Here is a 16,677-nt window from a genome sequence, read left to right on the forward strand (position 1 = left end):
TGAGCCAACAACAATTGCAGAATGCCTGATCCACCGATACTGAAAATCCTGATGTCCCTGCAAGATTGATTAAATGCCCAGTAGAATTGTCACTGAATGAAGATTTCCCTTTTCCTAACGGGAATAACTTGTAAGGGACTAGAAAAATCCCAGGCTTGGTGAGTCATCAATGAAGTAAAGAAAGCTTTGGATATATCAAGGCACTTATTTAGAATCCAATTTCAAACGTCAACGAGACCAAATCTGTTGAAATAAAAATGAATCTATGCTCATCTGACTACAAGTTTATTGACAATAAATTACAAATTGTTTAGTATTAACAAAATTTACAATTATTTACAACATTTACACTAATTTACAATTTTACATACAGTTATCACATTTATATACATGATTGAACAAACATAGTTACAGTTGATTGCTCGTTAGTTTAGTAAATAATTGTAGGGGCACTCTAAAATAATGATAGAGATACTGTGACAATTGCCGAGGTGGCACAATTTGCAACTGAGGAAGGCATGGGAAGATAATGCAGGTGACAGGAAACCAAAGGATACTTCCATCCTGAGCTGGAACGACAAGGTCCACAGGAGCACCATGAATAAAATGTAATAGAGAGAGACGCAACGCAGAAGAGTGGAGCTAGCCAGGCAAATGTGGCAACAGGAGCAGCTACCGTCTCTAAAATTGAAAGAACAATATATTATTTGAAATATTAATATTTGCACCTTGGTTACTATTAATTTGCACAAGATAAATGCACTGTAGTAAGGCATAGATATTGTTTCTTGATGATGAAGAGTTAGCAATGAAATATTGCATTTTGGGTCATATATGTCCATCGCATGATTCACCAGCTAAATGTGTGTTTCATTTGAATTCAAATATTATCCTCACATAACTAATTAAATTGCGGAACCATTATCAATTGGAGGAAACTTTTCATGGGTAATTAAAAAATTTGCAAAGCAGGAATTACAACAAAGACACTACATATCTTTGATTTAATGTTACCGCGGTCATCTTGCTGCATGCAATGAGGGAAGACACAATCATTCTAGGAAATATTGTTTCCATTACTGCTAATTATGGCAATGAAGTTGATGCCAGGCCAGTTTTTTTGCGTTCAAACACTTAAATTTAAAATAAAAGACTTCACAAACCATCATCATCAGCTGGCGTGTCTTTATCTCTTCAATTTTTAATTTAACCTCGTTCAGCTTGACTTTCTGCGCCAGCGCCCCCTCTTTTTGCTTCACTTGCAGCCTAATGATTTCCAGCTGCATCTCATGCCTCTCCCTGGCTGCTGACATTTCTTGCTGCACTATTTGCAGCTCGAGATTGTGGTACAGCCTCTGCTGGTGTCGGCTCTCCATGGCTGCGGCTAGCTCCACCTCTGCTGTCTCCAGCCTGAGAGCCCGAACCTCATCACGCTTACTCACATAAGACTTCAAGCCCTCAAGCTTAACCTTCAGCTCTCTCTCCAGAGCATCTCCTCTGGTCATGCCGCCAGAGGAGGATGCTGCTCTCTCTGGATCCAAGCTCGCTAGTGCAGCACACGGAGCATTGCTCGTGGAAGCCTCGCCAAAACCTACAAAATAAAAATAATTAGCAAAATTTGAACATGCGATAGCAACAGGTAAAGTAATTAAGCAACAACACATCACTTATTTACCTTTTGAGGCCTCCAAAAACGGAATATGTCCCGTGTGCTCACTGCTTCCGCTGGGGACAGGCGGTTTCTCCACAGGGAAGTCATCAACATTCCCAGCGCTTTCCTTGCAGTGTGCTACCAAGGAAATGGCTTTTTCCAGATCAGGCTTTGCATCTTCCACTGGCGGTGTACAAAGCCCACCTCCAGTGGCCATTTTCTGTTGGGTTTCCACTTGGTCTTGGGGCCATGCCTTCCCCGGCCGCTAATGAAAGTGAATTCCCCTTTATTTTAACCAATTGGTGCTCAGCACATAAGTAAATAGATTTGCTACCTTCGCAACGATAAAACTTAAATGCCCCGTGTTTCATAAAACTTCCATTTCAATCATGAACACAATTTCTTAAGCAAATTAAATTATTTAAGGTAACATATTGCGTTTCTTACGATGTAAATGGACCAGGGCATTAAATGAACTACACTGCTATGTCGGAAAGTAAGTGTACGACACAATATTATTCGATTATTAACTTATAAACAGCGGCGTGTCCATTAAAATACACCATTTTTCTCCAGTATCATACCTTTTCAGCAACTGTCACAGCATCCGTTTTCATATTTTCCAGAATGTCCCTATATTTGATTACCAAACAAACCAGAAAATCTCTTTCTATATTACTCATGCGCTCCATTTTTGTAATGAATGTGAATGCTACGTGAGTTATGCTTCATCTTTGTTTGGCTGGGTGCACAGATCTCGGAACCGATCATTCTGAGAGCGACAATACTGATCCAAAAAGCCTGACCTGAAGGAGTGACTGACAATATGAGCCTTCGTAAGCACAACCGCTGTCTCCTCCGCCACAGTGTGGACTTGAGATGTCAACATCTGGTTCAGTTAGACCCCATTAGATATTTGCTTGGGAAGGAGATGGCTGAATAGAGTAACTGGTTAGCGTACCTGACCAGACATCAGGAGATCAGGGTTTGTTCAAATTCTAAGTGCGCCAAAATACAAGGGTGGTTTGACAAGTCCATGACTTTTTGAATAAAAGATATTTTTTCAGCAAAAAAGTGTTTTATTCCACTACAAAGTGTCCTTTTAACTCAATACATTTAGTTCAATTTATTCCAATTTTTTATTCCTTACAAATAATAGCTTTCATCAAGGCCCTGAAAATAAGCATTCATTTCAGTGATAACATCTTCAATCGATCCAAACCTCTTACCACCCAGCCATTTCTTCAGATTTGGAAACAGAACATAGTTGCACGAGGCTAAATCTATAGAATATGCTAGATGGGTTAGCAGTACGCAGCCTAATTTATGGATTTTTGCCATATTGACTACACACATGTGCATCTGTGCGTTGTCTAGATGGAACAGTACTTTTTCCTTATTCATATGTGGTTCTGTTTTTCTTCAAATCAATATAGAATCTATCCAAAAGCTCTGAATATCGTCCGTCGGTAATTTTTTTTAACACTTTTCAAGGCAACCGATGTGTATGACACCGCATACATCCCGAAACTGTAATCAAGACCTAGTTAGCCAACAGACCCACCTTAGCCTACTGTGTGTGCATGTTCACCCACAGAAACCCAATGTCTTGACTTTTCTCAGATGGTGTGTTGTGATAGATCCATGTCTCATCCACGCATACAAAAGGGCATGCAAAACTACCTAGTTTGCATTGCAACTGAACATCGCCAAACACTCGTTTGGAGTGGTCATACGGTTGTACTTATCCTCTAGAGAGAGTCATCATGGCACCCACTGCACGGATAGCTTTTTCATGTCCAAATATTCAAGCAAAATGTGATGTATCCACTCAGTTGAGATGCCCACAGCATCAGTCATCTCACACACTTTCATTAACACTCACACGGGAAATTAACTTGAAGCTTTCGAAGTACCACTGACTTCTTTCTCAACTTGAGTAAGAATGGGGAGGAAAGGAGTGTGTTGGACAAGGGAAAAGAGGGGAAAGGGGAGAGGTGTACGGGGAGAGGGGGTTAGGAATAGACGTTAGGATGCGACGTTCAAACCCAGAAAGCTATTGGCTTGAAAGGGCCAAATGCACGCCAATTTGAGAGTGTGGAGATTGAGGCCACAATAACATCCCTTTTATTGGATGTACCCAGAATAAGCTCGACTTATTACATATTTCATTTCAAAGTAGCCAGCAAAATGCATTTGGATCCAAAATATCTGAAGAGCTGATACCTGAAATCAAGGATCCAATTCTGATCTGGATCCAAAAAAGAAATCCAGTATCTGTCCAACCCTACCTTATAACACAACGAAAGTAATTTCAAACACAATAAATTCCGATCATGTTGCCAACCTCTTAGAATCAACCATTCACAGTGTATACAATTGGAATTATTCAAATACAGTAGACTCTCGTTAATACCAACAACCTTATTAAAACGTTCTTGTTCTCACAAAGCAAATACTTGATCCCGACAAAAAGGCTAATCCAATCCACAGTAAGAGAAAAGTTATTACAGAACTTTTGTTATTACAAAATAACAACCTAGTCCTGGTCCTGGCGGTTACAAAAAGAACTTTACTACGAGGATCGACAGGTAAGCAATGGCATTTAGGTGTATATACTCTATGCTAAATCATAATCATTGTGCTACCTTTAAGTTCTCGTACACTGTGCCCATGATCATCAATTATGGTTTTTTCTTCAGTAGGAGATACCGTATAAGCGCGTGTAAGAGGCACACCTTTTTTCCCAGAAATTGCAGCCGAAAATGGGGGTGTGCCTCTTAGACAAACTTCGTATCTTCCCCCCCCCCCCCCCCCCCCCCCCCCCCATCGCCGGTCACTAGTCCAAGGGGAACTGAGTGGCCTTGGTTTTCAGCGTGAGTCAGTCATCTGAAACCCTGGGTCAAAATCAAGCGGCAGGCAGGGGAGTTTCTCCCTTAGTGACGTATTTATAAAATGCTTCTGTGTGCATTTATTGTGCCGTCATGTCGGTACCCCAGAGGTGAACATGGAAAAGATCGCGCCGGGTTATTCGCTCCGGAGCGCGCGATAAATTTACTGCCACGAGAGGGCATCCCACGGCATTTATACTGCACATCGCTTATCGCTTTATACTGTAATCGCTTATCAAACGTAGAGAAATGCGTACTTTTGAAGGACATACCTGGTTAATAGTCAACATCTGTCTTGCCGAGCAATTTCCATTACGCTGAGCACATGATTTTTCAAAAGTCATCTTCAGAAGCTAATATGAGGATATTTGCAACTGAAAATTATATTGGTGTCAAAACCTGCGCTTTAAAAAATTCGAACAAGTGTGTTCATTGTTGGATTTAATGGTGGATAGAAGAAATCGGAAATGCTTCTAAGTAAAGAGCGCTGAAGGAGAGGTCGAGGGGAAGGAGCGCGCTCCCTCCCCTCCGTATTTCAAGCAAGGAGGCTATGAGCGAAGGAGCAAGGAAAGAACACGTCCGATCTTTCATGTGACGTCGTTGCCTTCAAGGCAAAGGGGCAAAGGTGCAGCAATGTGATATACGCAGTTTGCATTGCCTGAAGTTTCCAGTCCGTCTCGTCTTGTTTGAATGCGCTTATGCTACGCTTGTTTCTTCCGAAATTGTGCTGCTTGGACTATGTTGAATATTAGTAGCCTTGTTTAAAGTATACCGGGACTAGCCGCAGTGATAACTTTTACGGGAGTCACCCGCAATGCACAATCGTGCGAAAGATCCACAGAGAAAAAATCATTTGCCTTGACCGGGATCCGAACCCCCACATCCATCCACCCAATATCCACAGAGAAGAATGACGCCTCGGTAGCTTAACTGGCTAAAGCACTCGACCGGAAATCGGGGGATCCCGGTCAAGGCGAATGATTTTTTCTCTGTGGATCTTTCGCACGATTAGTAGCCTTGTTTTAACTATAAATCTTTGCGTCAATCAATTAGAGCTTAAAAAATATAAATTCTGTCAGATATACGTCGCGTTAGGTCTCATTCTTTTTAGAACCTCGTGCGTGTCATACAATTGCTGAAAGATATCGAGGTATCTTCGAGCTCAGTAGGTGACTCACCTAGTATTTTACCTCCAGAAACTAGGAGAATTAAACCTGGTAGACCAAAAAAGGTCAGTTGGTGAGATGGGGTAAGGATGAAACACGTTTCTATGTTTCCCCTGTAACTTGATATTTTCCTATTTTCCTGTGGGGTCTCGGAAAGGAAAAAAAAAAACGGCAGAGGCATTAGCTGATGGAGGGCCGCGTGTAGCTCTGTAAAATCTACGACGTGGTTATTGTCCTACGGCGTTGAGATTGCTCCGATTGTTGTCCAATCTCTTGGGAAGGTTCATGCTATGTGCCTGTCGTGTTTGACTTAAAACTTTCCACGGCTGCAATTCTATTGCAATACTCGTGCGAGAGCTTCTACACAAAATTGTTCGTGAGTAGGACTAGCATCGTAGAGAAACGACGTATGCGAAGAGAGGATCGGAACTCTTTCTACTCCCTCTTATGCCGCTATTACCGCCACAGTTATAAAAATTTTCTCTTTAAATTAGCGTTGAAAGAGGAAATTTCGATAACTGTCAAAATTCCAGGCATACGTCTGCAACACCGCATGATAGGATAAAAAAATGCCGCAAAATTTTTTTTCTTTATAGTTTCGATGCTCAAAATAGGGGTGCGCCTCTTACACACGCTTATACGGTACTTCAGTATCCACACAACATCATATAATAAGCTTTATTCCTGTGGAATCACGGTGACCCACTCATTATCGCTCATAAATTGTACACATGGTAAGTCCTCTTCTTACAAGCATTCGATTTACCAGATACATATTAACATTCAAAAAATTCAAGCCTACCCAAAATTTTCAAATTTCAAATTTGGCAATTTTGCAGTAGGCCAACGCGATGCAGTGAGGCATTGAGGAACTCGCACTTCGGGCCCAGTCTGAACAAAGAATCGATCCGCTGTGAACTCAGGAACTGCTCAGCGTTTCACCTGTTCTTCCTTCCTGTGGACAGGGAATTCTATCGGCTCCAGCCACGTCGCATGCTCAGCTACATCAGTTCATCACAATTGTGAGTTATTGCAAATTTGCAATGCATTGTTGCATTCTGCAGGATAACCACACTTTTCGATCCCTTGAGTGGGTTTATCAACTTATAAACAAAGTCTCAGATTGCATCTTGCTCGTATGTCAAGGACTTCCAGTATTCTGGAAGATATCAACCCTCGATTGCATCATGCAGCACCCAAAAAGTGTCATTATCAAATGGATGTTGTTGATGCCAAATGATCATGACATAGACTCTCGTTAGTACGAACAACGTTATTACGAAGTTCTCGTTTTTACGAAGCAAATCGTTGGTCCCGATGAAAAGGCTTATCCAAGCTATAGGAAAAAAAGCGTTATTACGAAATTCTTGTTTTTACGAAATTATGAACCTCAGTTCCAGTCCTGGCGGATACAAAATGAACTTTAATACGAAGTTCCACACACAAGCTATGGCATTTAGATGGATATTCACTACGCTAAATTTTAATAATCATGCCACGTTTAAGCTGTCCTGGTGTACTGGGACCAAGAGTGTCATTTATGATTATTTCTTCACCATTCGCGCAACGTCATATAATAAACTTCATTCCTGGGGAATCATGGTGACAGACTCATTACTGATCGTATATTTGATGTACACTTAGTTCTCTTCCTACGCACATTCGATTTACGATCTACCATAGATGACAGCATTCAAAATTTTCAAATTTCGAATTTGGCGCCTTTTGATTTGGCCGTTGCTACGCCATGCGGCATAGAGGAAATCGTACTCTGGGCATAATCTGAACAAAGTATCATTCATTCCGGTGTGAAGTTAGGAACTGCCGATGATGGCACAATAGGAGGTGCGGATAACCCTTCGCCAGCACGGTTTGCAGCCAATCGCTGTCACACCATCGCCTAGTCATACAACGTTGTCAAATGCATACAGAGAAGCGAAATAAGCCTGATCCACTAAAACATGCCCTTTCTTCGAGTCGCCAAAACAAGTGATTCTTCCACTGGGTCCTTCACCCTCGTCGTCCTTTCCGTCTCCTTTCCTCACGGAGGCCTTTATAGGCGTTTCACTTTCTCACCTGGCAACGCTGCCCCAACCTAGAGTATTCTGCCAGTCATTGGACAACTCTCAGCGGCCAGACCGTAGGTTTGTCAACTTAGGAACAAGGTCTTGGAACGCATCTAGTTCGTAAATCGGACTTACTGTACTCGGGAGGATATCAACCCTCGATTACGTCATGCCGCATGCCAAAACTGAAACGAATTTTCATGTTTATATATATTTCCGCGTAATTTAATCGCATTTGTCACACACGGTTTTTTTCAACGATTCCTAATAGAAACGTTCATACGAACTTTGTTATTACGAACCTCCGGATTTTCGGTCCAGCGAACTTCGAAATAACGAGAATTTACTCTATCAAAAATGGAAAGAGCTAGGCAGTCCAAATTTGTTTTCCCTAAAATCACTTTTCAAGCAGTTGACTTCAAAGCCAAAAAAATTATTTAAAGATATTATTTTGTAAAAAATTTACCGCTTTAGTCGCAAAAATTCTAGAAAGTGCCATCAATGCTTAATTTCGTTTAAATGATAAGAAGCTATGTCATTTCAGATCCATCTTCCATCAGTTGGATTTCCACTAAGCTATTCCTGGTAGATACAATTTTTCTATGGTTTAATTACAGTTACATATCATTTAGTGTTTTATAGATGATATGAGATGATTGAGGAGATGCTGAGATTTAATCTCCTATTGATAAAAATCAAATGAATGTGCTTGTTTTTTACATAATTGTGTGTAATATAATTGTTTGTATCATACACATGACTCTCAAATACATGTTTTTCATACGGGAGATTGAAGAGACAAGAAATTTTGGCAAGGTATGTATTTTTTGCGATGATTTCTAAAAGAAAAATTCTTACGAACTTTGTTATTATGAACCTCCGGTTTTTTTGGTCCGGTGAACTTCATGACAATGAGAGAGTAATGTACTGGAGTTAAAAATTAAAACACTTGATTAAGGACTAGGACACAGAACGGCTATCAGGAACTGAACTTCAAATGGATCTGTCGAAAATGTAGACTCAACCTATTCTTACTAATAGCAATGAAATACATTAGTTAAATTACTGAACCATAAGTCGGTGATAGTGAACCAAAAACATTTAAAGAAATAGATTGTCTCACACTTACGCGATAAATCACTTTCATCAGCACATCAGTCTTCATGGAATCAGGAAGCAGGTTGATTAGCTCATTTTTTGCAGACCGAATTTCTCGTCGTCTTCTCAACTCGAGCAGTCGCCTGTTGTCATCTCTCCCCAACCCACATTTGGCCAAATTTTCAGCAGTTACATCATCGTATCGGAATACACCCTTGCTTGTGATAAACTGCAAAAAAATTTATTACAGTGTTTTAAAAACACACACAGTAAAATCTCTGTAAATCAAATCTAAAGGGGCAGAAATGTTGGCAAGTAAGAGAGGACTACATCAGAGAGGATACACACACAGCCATTTTTCATAGAAATGTTGAAATATTTGAGTAACCTTGCTTCTCCACAGATTTCCACAGAAATAATGAAGAACTTCCAGTATTTCCATCACAACAGTTTTGCCAGTGGTCCTCCTGACATGGTCTCCAAGTCAAAGGTGCACAATTCCATATTTTACCCATGTTATTTAGCATTCTGAAAACTCTACTTCCATGATCCAACATCAGAGGTACTACACAAAGAGCAGCTCTGCGTTTTGCTACCTCTGTCTTTTCCTACCCATTATCAGCACTGACAAATGCAGAGCAGTAACTTTGATCTAAAGATGCCAGGAGGATCACTGACAAAATTACTGTCGCTGAGACACTGGATGTGGTGTAGACACAAAAAAGGGAAAATCGTGTACTTGAGTTCAAAAGTTTTGAAAAAAGAAGTCATTACATATTCAGCAATGGTACTGAACAATACTAAATCAAAAAAGAAGTCCAAAGAAAAAGATAAATTAGCAAAGTGTTAACTTAGCGTGAGATATACATATATCAATGGTGGTATTCTTAGGAAAAAAAAGTTGGAGAGGAACTTGGTGAAATCAGCATGGGGTTCGGTAGATTTTGGCCCAACCAGAAAATTAGTGAAACTTTGGAGTTTTTATTTGGGATTGGAAACAAAAGAATTCAAATTACGTGACCTATCGTCCTTGCACAAAGATAAGCTGCCTTAATATTAAGTGTTGCATCTTGGTAACAATGCAGTTGGTTGAAATAACTGATAAACTGATAATGAAAGGAAATTTTTTTCTACATTCACATCAACACAAACTTGTGCTTACATCATGATTATTTTTACCAGTCACTGTATGAAAAAAGTTATGGTTTTTGACTCTAGGAAAACGGTAGCTCAACTTTGAGTGATGTTTCTTTTGACAACTTATCCATGTATTGGCAAAGGAATCAATAAAGAGAATAAATACATTGCTCAGAGAAGAACCTTATAGTAATTGCATGATCACCAAAAATTTTTATTGTTTGAAAAAATTGTCTTTTTGGTGATATTGAGGAAAAATATAAATTTCTTTTGCTTTCTAATTTGCTTTATTACAATCAATTGAGAGATGTTACCAAGATAAAACACTTCAAACTCCATTATCATCACCTTTTACAAGGGTAGTAGAATCACTTAAAATTCTAAATCCAGCTATAGTGCTAACAATGGCTATTACAATAATGACCATCCATGATTCATTACATCATATGCATGCGACAACATCTCCAAATACCTATGACCTTATACCTATGGCTTACCACCATGTGGAAAATTTGAAGAAATTGTTTTCAGCTAATTCTAATAGCATTCCTTCCACTACCTACTCATATGTGAGAAGCTATTCTGGTGAGCTAACAAGTACATTATACAATAATATTTACGATTTCACTCAGCACTCGGTTTGAAAATAGCATTGCTTAAATTTTGTAGAATACCCTAAATATATTTCATTACTTTATTACCTTTATTTTTTAACATGCTATAAAAAATGCACTTGCATTTGAAAATATCAGAAAGCTAAAATCACAATCCAAAAAAAAAATCTTGGATCCACCCATCCCCAGAGGTGACTGGAAAATTGGTTAGGAGGGGTAGGATTAATCAAGCCCCAATAGTTAAGGTGGAGGACCGTTTACCAGCAAAACATCAGCACTTTATACACTGAGAATTAGTGTCTTACATGTCATCTTTCTTGGCCACAGCTAAGTCTCCAACGGTCAACAGCCCTCCAACTCAACAGTCGAGGTTTGGCCAACCCTAATGCACATTTTCTATGGTCACTTCAAATTACCATTTGTAGTTGCCTTGGGACAGTGGCGTAGCCAGGAATTTTGTTTGGAGGGGGGTCTAAAACCAGGGGGGGGGGAAATTTGTGAAAAAGAGGGTACTTAGCAATGGTTTTTAAGCTAATGTTAACACTTTTAATAGTCGAGAAAACTTCATTTGTTAAAGAAATATTTTTTAAATTCATGATTTTTCAATATTTGGTTTTCTTTTGTGAAGGAAAATAATTGTGTTTTTATATTTTGGGAGGTTGCAGAGGCCCCCCCCTGGCTACGCCACTGCCTTGTGAATGGCCAGGTAGTCAAGAGCCCAAAACGTAGGCTGCCTTCCATCTTCCTACTTGGAGGCAAGCCCAAAGAGAATTCATCCACAGCAATCCCTTCGGAATGAGTGAAATTACTCATTTGTAAATATTTCAAACTTACATGATCACCATCATCCACAGTCCTGATGTCAATCAAGTCATCTCCATGTTTTAGATGGAAAAATCTTTTGCTCTCCACAAAGGTCCACTTCAGAACATAGTCGTCAGGATACATTTTGACGTTGGTGAAGGTATTCAAGTAAGCACTGGCCTCTTCTTCACACCTGAATTCCGGAGGGATTTTGTTTAGGTGCCACGATGGGTCAGCAAACCTTATGACATTTAAAGCCGTCTTGGTGACAGCAATTGCCTTCAAGCATTTGAGATCGGAGACGAGGAATCCCTTCACAACAGTTGCGTCTGCAGCCGCTTTGCAGCTGTCACTAGGGCCATCATCCCACGAGGATTCCCCTTTGTATACAGTAAGGTCTGGAGACTTGGCTGCATCTAATTTGGTCCTCTTAGCATCCGACTTGCGGTTCAACTTCTGACGAGCCGATTCCTTGGACACACTGCCAACTGATTTGGATCTTCTGGCACGCATGGTACCTGACTTGGAAGTCAACTCAAGTGCAGATGATTCTTTGGAATTCATGGCAACTGAATCAGCTGCATAGCTCATTGAGGTATCAGAAAAGGGATTCACATCAGTTGATTCTGCAGATGCTGTGGCCATAACGTTTGTTCTCTTAGTGATTAAGGTACCTGACAAGGAATTCACAGCACAATGATCAGTTGAATCTACAGGCATAGCTGCTGTTATATTGGCTCTCCTGGAAACTGAGATATCTGGAGAGGGGTCCACTGCACGAACACCAGTACATTCTATAGGCATTGGGGCAACTGTACCAGCTCCTTCGGCAACTGAGGAAACAGAAGAGGGAGCCACCGCACTAAAACCAGTTGAATCTACAGTCGCAGCTGCAGCTTTATTGGATGTTTTGGTAACTGAAGCATCTGATGAGGAATTTACTGCCCTACTACCACTTGATTCTACACATGATGGGGAAACTTTGCTTGTTCTTTTGATAATTAAGGTGTCTGACAAGGGATTCACTGCACAACTTGCTGATTCTGCACATGCTAAGGCAACTGAATTTGTTCTTTGAGCAGTGGAGGTAACTGATACAGGATTCACTGCACACACACCAGGCTGTTCAATAGACGCAGGGGCAACTGAACTCGTTCTTTTGGTAATAATGGTATCTGAAGCAGGACTCTCCATAGCCACACTATTTGATACTACAGGCTTGGTGTCAGATTTACTGACCCTGTCAGCATACAAGGTACCCGTAAAGGGACTCAATTTCAGAACAACAGCTGCATTCAATCCATTCTCATCGATTAATCTGAATCTTTCGGCAATGAAGGCTGATGAGGGATTCCCTTCAGAAGCGACAGACGATGCCACAGAATTTACTTCAACAGTTCTCCTGGCAAGGTTCACTTGGCAGACACTACCCGAATCTCGAAACTTGGAGGCAACTGGGAATGCCTTTATGGTGACTGAGTTGTCTGCTATGCTGTTCACATCACGAGGACTAATTGAATCTGCCCTGTTGCTGGTGACCACATTGGACTTTGTATCCATTAAAGGGTCCAACACTGCAGCCACTTGATGGATGCCATTTCTGGATACTGCACACTTAGGGGATTCCACCTGGCCCAGGGAGTCCATTGACATTTCCGTCGGCAGAATCTCTTTCTGCACAACAGCCAAGTTAGAAGATGAAGGAACAACTACACTGACTGCTGCACCTGACACATGCAACAAGGATTTCATAGTAGTCTCACTCGAGTCCGTGCACTCCTTGGCAACAATGCACGCACCAAAATCTGTTGAGTCATCATGCGTAGGATTCATAATATCATCAAACCCTGACCAGTTACCCTGAACACTTTCAATTTTCATACTGAAATCTGACTTTGATTCATCACTCAGTTCAGAATCCATCTCTTCCCTTGGTTCTTTTTTTATGGTCACTGAAGACATGCTACAAGGATCATCAGTTTCATCAATTGTGTCAACTTGAGTGAGGCTTTCATTAACAGTTGAAGTGACAACCGGCAAATCATCAGTTGCAGTTCTCTTCTCCCCAACACTGGTTGGTCGCTCAGTTGTTCTATTCAGGGGGTCAATCCCTCTCCTCGTTGATAATGACTCAATATTTTTGCCAAATGACGATGCTTCACTCATTCCCCTAGATGAAGAGGATTTGAGCAAGGATACCGACGGCTGAGCCGTTTGACGAGCAGGGGTCCGACTGTCCGTCCTGGACACTCTTGGCATTGTCTCCGGAGTCAAAGGCTCCTTAGAAAGCTCCACATGTGTTCGGATCAGAATTCCATTCACTTTCACAAAAGCCCTAATTTCTGGAACTTCATAATTGTAATAAGGACCAACTTTGACGGAAATATCACTGATCATGTAATCTGCATAAACACCCTGTTTCCAGATCTGATTGTTGAACAGATAGTTTGATCCACTCGAACATGATACCCTAACAGCAATGTCTCTTTCCTTGGACACTCGAAGTGCATACACCATTTGCGTGTAAGTGGCACTGAAATGTGGCTTGTCGATGATTATTTTGTCAAAACTTCGGTCAAGATTTAAGCAATACCAACTCAAATCTAAGAAGCCCTTTGATGCTGGTGCTGGTACGACCAATGGCTTGGATTGAGGGCTAGGGGATATCACTTCTTCCTCGTGTGATTTCTCAGACACAGTGGAGTCCGGAGAGGCCTGGCGATGAGTTTCAGATGCAGAAGTTGTGTCTTCCGAGGAAGGAGAGGGAAGATCATTTTCCACAGCAAGAGAGACAGGACTGCTGGGAGTATTTTCGGAATGAGCAGAATTTCGAGCACGGCAAACCGGGCTTCCAGTAGATTGAACTGCAGCTGGATCATACACCTGTATATCAGGTTCTGGGATTTCATTGATTTCAGATTCAACAACAGCCTCATCCGTAGCGTCATTATCACCTAGTGCCTCTTCAGTATAGCTTACACTTGAGCTGTCACAGATAAGGATTCTTTTACCACCATTATCAAAAGTCAGCTCATTGAACGCCTTCGAGCAGGACCTCATGACTTTGATAAGAATTCTTTCACTGAGTTTGGTCCTCAAATTTAGGTTTCCTTTTATCTCCCAGTGCAAGCCATGGCAAGAAAGAATGCAGCATCCATAACGTTCAGGGTTATTCTTATACAAATGAAATAAATAGTCAACACTAGAAACAAAACCACCAACATTCTCCACCTTTGCCAAGTTAGTACTCGTGAGATCTGGTGGGGAGTCCCTGTCTGTGACCATAATTTTGACAGGACATTTTGGGATCTGACTTATCCATAAATAAGCCAATCTTTCTTTAACCATCTTCTCTAAAACATCCCATTTCATCAACACCATACAATTGACTCGTGCAGGGCTCAATGATGAAGACAACATACATGCTATTTGGCTATCAGTAACCTCTCCCGAGGCAAAAAATTTTCGATACTCCTTGTAGTTCCTGAAGTACTTTTTCAAACTGATGTCTTGATAACTGCTATCTTTCGAGCAACTGGGTTTGTCTGCATGCGTATCTCTTTGTGGCGAGTAAAAATTACTGGAGCTTTCTCCACCAGGGTTGCCTTCATGAGAGCAATGAGCTTTGTATGGTTCATCTGGCACACTGTATCTGAAAAGGGATGATTTAAACCTCTGCTTGCCGGATATACTCTTAATAGCCACGCAGATGGGCCTCTTCAGTTTAAAGGCACTTTCATCATGAGAATCCACAGAATTAGGCTCAGAGCTCTTCTCGTTAATTTCAGGGTGATTGGTATCAGTAGTCAATTCACTGGCGCTCTCTGCTTCTTCAGCTTCTTTACTCTTAGGAGGAGACTTCTGCACGAAAAGTTTGGATTTTTTCTTAACTTCCGCCAGAATGTCGTGTTCTTCCTCCTCTTCAAGCCATCTTTTCGGGGGCCTCCTCTGTCTTTTAGCCAAACCTCCTTCCATCTCCGGTGACTTTGCCTCAGCACTTAAAAGTGTTAGCCTACTGGAGTCTCTTGGTGTAAAATTGGGACCTCTTATACAGTGTTTTGAAAACATGCAATCAGCATGGCCACAATGCACACGTTTCCTCTTTGCTTTCAAACTATCACACATGCATCCCAGACGGCAAAAGTCTTTACCACATTCCTCTTTCCCTTTCCTCAGCGGGACATTTAATGATGAGGAACATTGAGCCCCCTTCCTCTTCACTCTAACAAGTTGACCACATTTTTTGGGCTTCCCTTCTTTTCCCTGCAGCTTCCTGTGCCTTCCCATGCTGCCTCCTGCATTAGATGCAGTCAGCTCCGGTGCATCCTCCACCAACGGACATTCTGAGCACCCTTCATCAGAGCACCGGGCCTCAGTGATTGCCATCGCCAGCACAAAATCCACTTTGTCCTGTAGCTCACTAAGGCACGGGAAGGCATCATTGTTCAGTAAGTAAATTGCATGATGACGCAACTCAAATCCAAGAAACTGGTCACTGCAAGCCCCTAATATTTTACAACGATAATTTCTATCGTCAGGTAACTTGGCCATGAAATCCACTTTTACATCCCCACCAGTAGAGCGAGTTAACCTCCGACCATCCACCAAATTCTGGTTTGGCGACTGAGACAAGTTTTTCCCACAAAAGCTGTTCATAGTTCGATACTCCTTCCATACTGGAGAAGATGGTAGGGAGGTAATGACGCATCCCTGAGATTTAATTAACACTTTCACAGTTTTTTGTTCACTAATCCACTTAGGAAGTCTTCCCAGATGTACTACTGCATTATCAGTTTTGGGGTTTACTGATGATTTCCTTTTATACCTCATGATACCTTTCAGTATCAATTGACAAAGTCTCTACGCGTGAATCTAACTAAATTATATGCTCATGAGGCCACAAACACTTTGCATTAAATTTGAGATCAATCTTTCACTACTTGCAACATCAAAAATAAACACCTAAAGCATCAGATCAGTGCCCAAGAATGCTTTCATTAAATTTCCACAGCTGGTGTTTCCTTAGCAGTGGGCAAAATAATGTGTCTGAAACCCTGAAAAAAAAAGAAACGCAATCATATAATTTCGATCAAATAAATTCACAATACGTTTTTCCTGGATATATACAATTACCTATACCAAATTAAATTCACAATGGCAAATGCTACAGCTGAGACATTTCAACTCAAAACCATGAATACACTGTTATCAGAATAATATTAAAAACTCAAATCTTAGCTCTTTCTTAAT

At 40.9% G+C, this 16,677-nt stretch overlaps 1 protein-coding gene and 1 long non-coding RNA gene across 4 annotated transcripts in view; one reads left to right on the forward strand and one right to left on the reverse strand.

The window, feature by feature from the left end:
• The window catches only part of LOC124161866, a 115,931-nt gene extending 115,659 nt beyond the window's left edge, over window positions 1–272 (forward strand). Inside the window, exon 3 of the long non-coding RNA XR_006865417.1 lies at window positions 21–272. This is a non-coding gene — a long non-coding RNA (uncharacterized LOC124161866). The remainder of the gene's footprint in view (window positions 1–20) is intronic.
• LOC124161863 overlaps window positions 1–16,677 on the reverse strand; it is a 44,770-nt gene that overhangs the window by 16,914 nt on the left and 11,179 nt on the right. For 2 of the 3 annotated variants that reach the window (XM_046538087.1, XM_046538086.1), the window contains exons 2-3: window positions 11,458–16,481; window positions 8,904–9,101 (exon numbers count right to left, since the gene is read on the reverse strand). In XM_046538087.1, coding sequence (XP_046394043.1) covers window positions 8,904–9,101; window positions 11,458–16,257 — 4,998 coding nt within the window. In that variant the 5' untranslated portion in view covers window positions 16,258–16,481. Of the gene's footprint in view, window positions 1–269; window positions 682–1,163; window positions 1,592–1,675; window positions 1,917–8,903; window positions 9,102–11,457; window positions 16,482–16,677 lie in introns of those variants that run through there. The other variant, XM_046538088.1, reaches the window with a different exon arrangement.

The sequence above is a fragment of the Ischnura elegans genome, chromosome 7, assembly GCF_921293095.1.
Source record: "Ischnura elegans chromosome 7, ioIscEleg1.1, whole genome shotgun sequence".
NCBI lineage: Eukaryota > Metazoa > Arthropoda > Insecta > Odonata > Coenagrionidae > Ischnura > Ischnura elegans.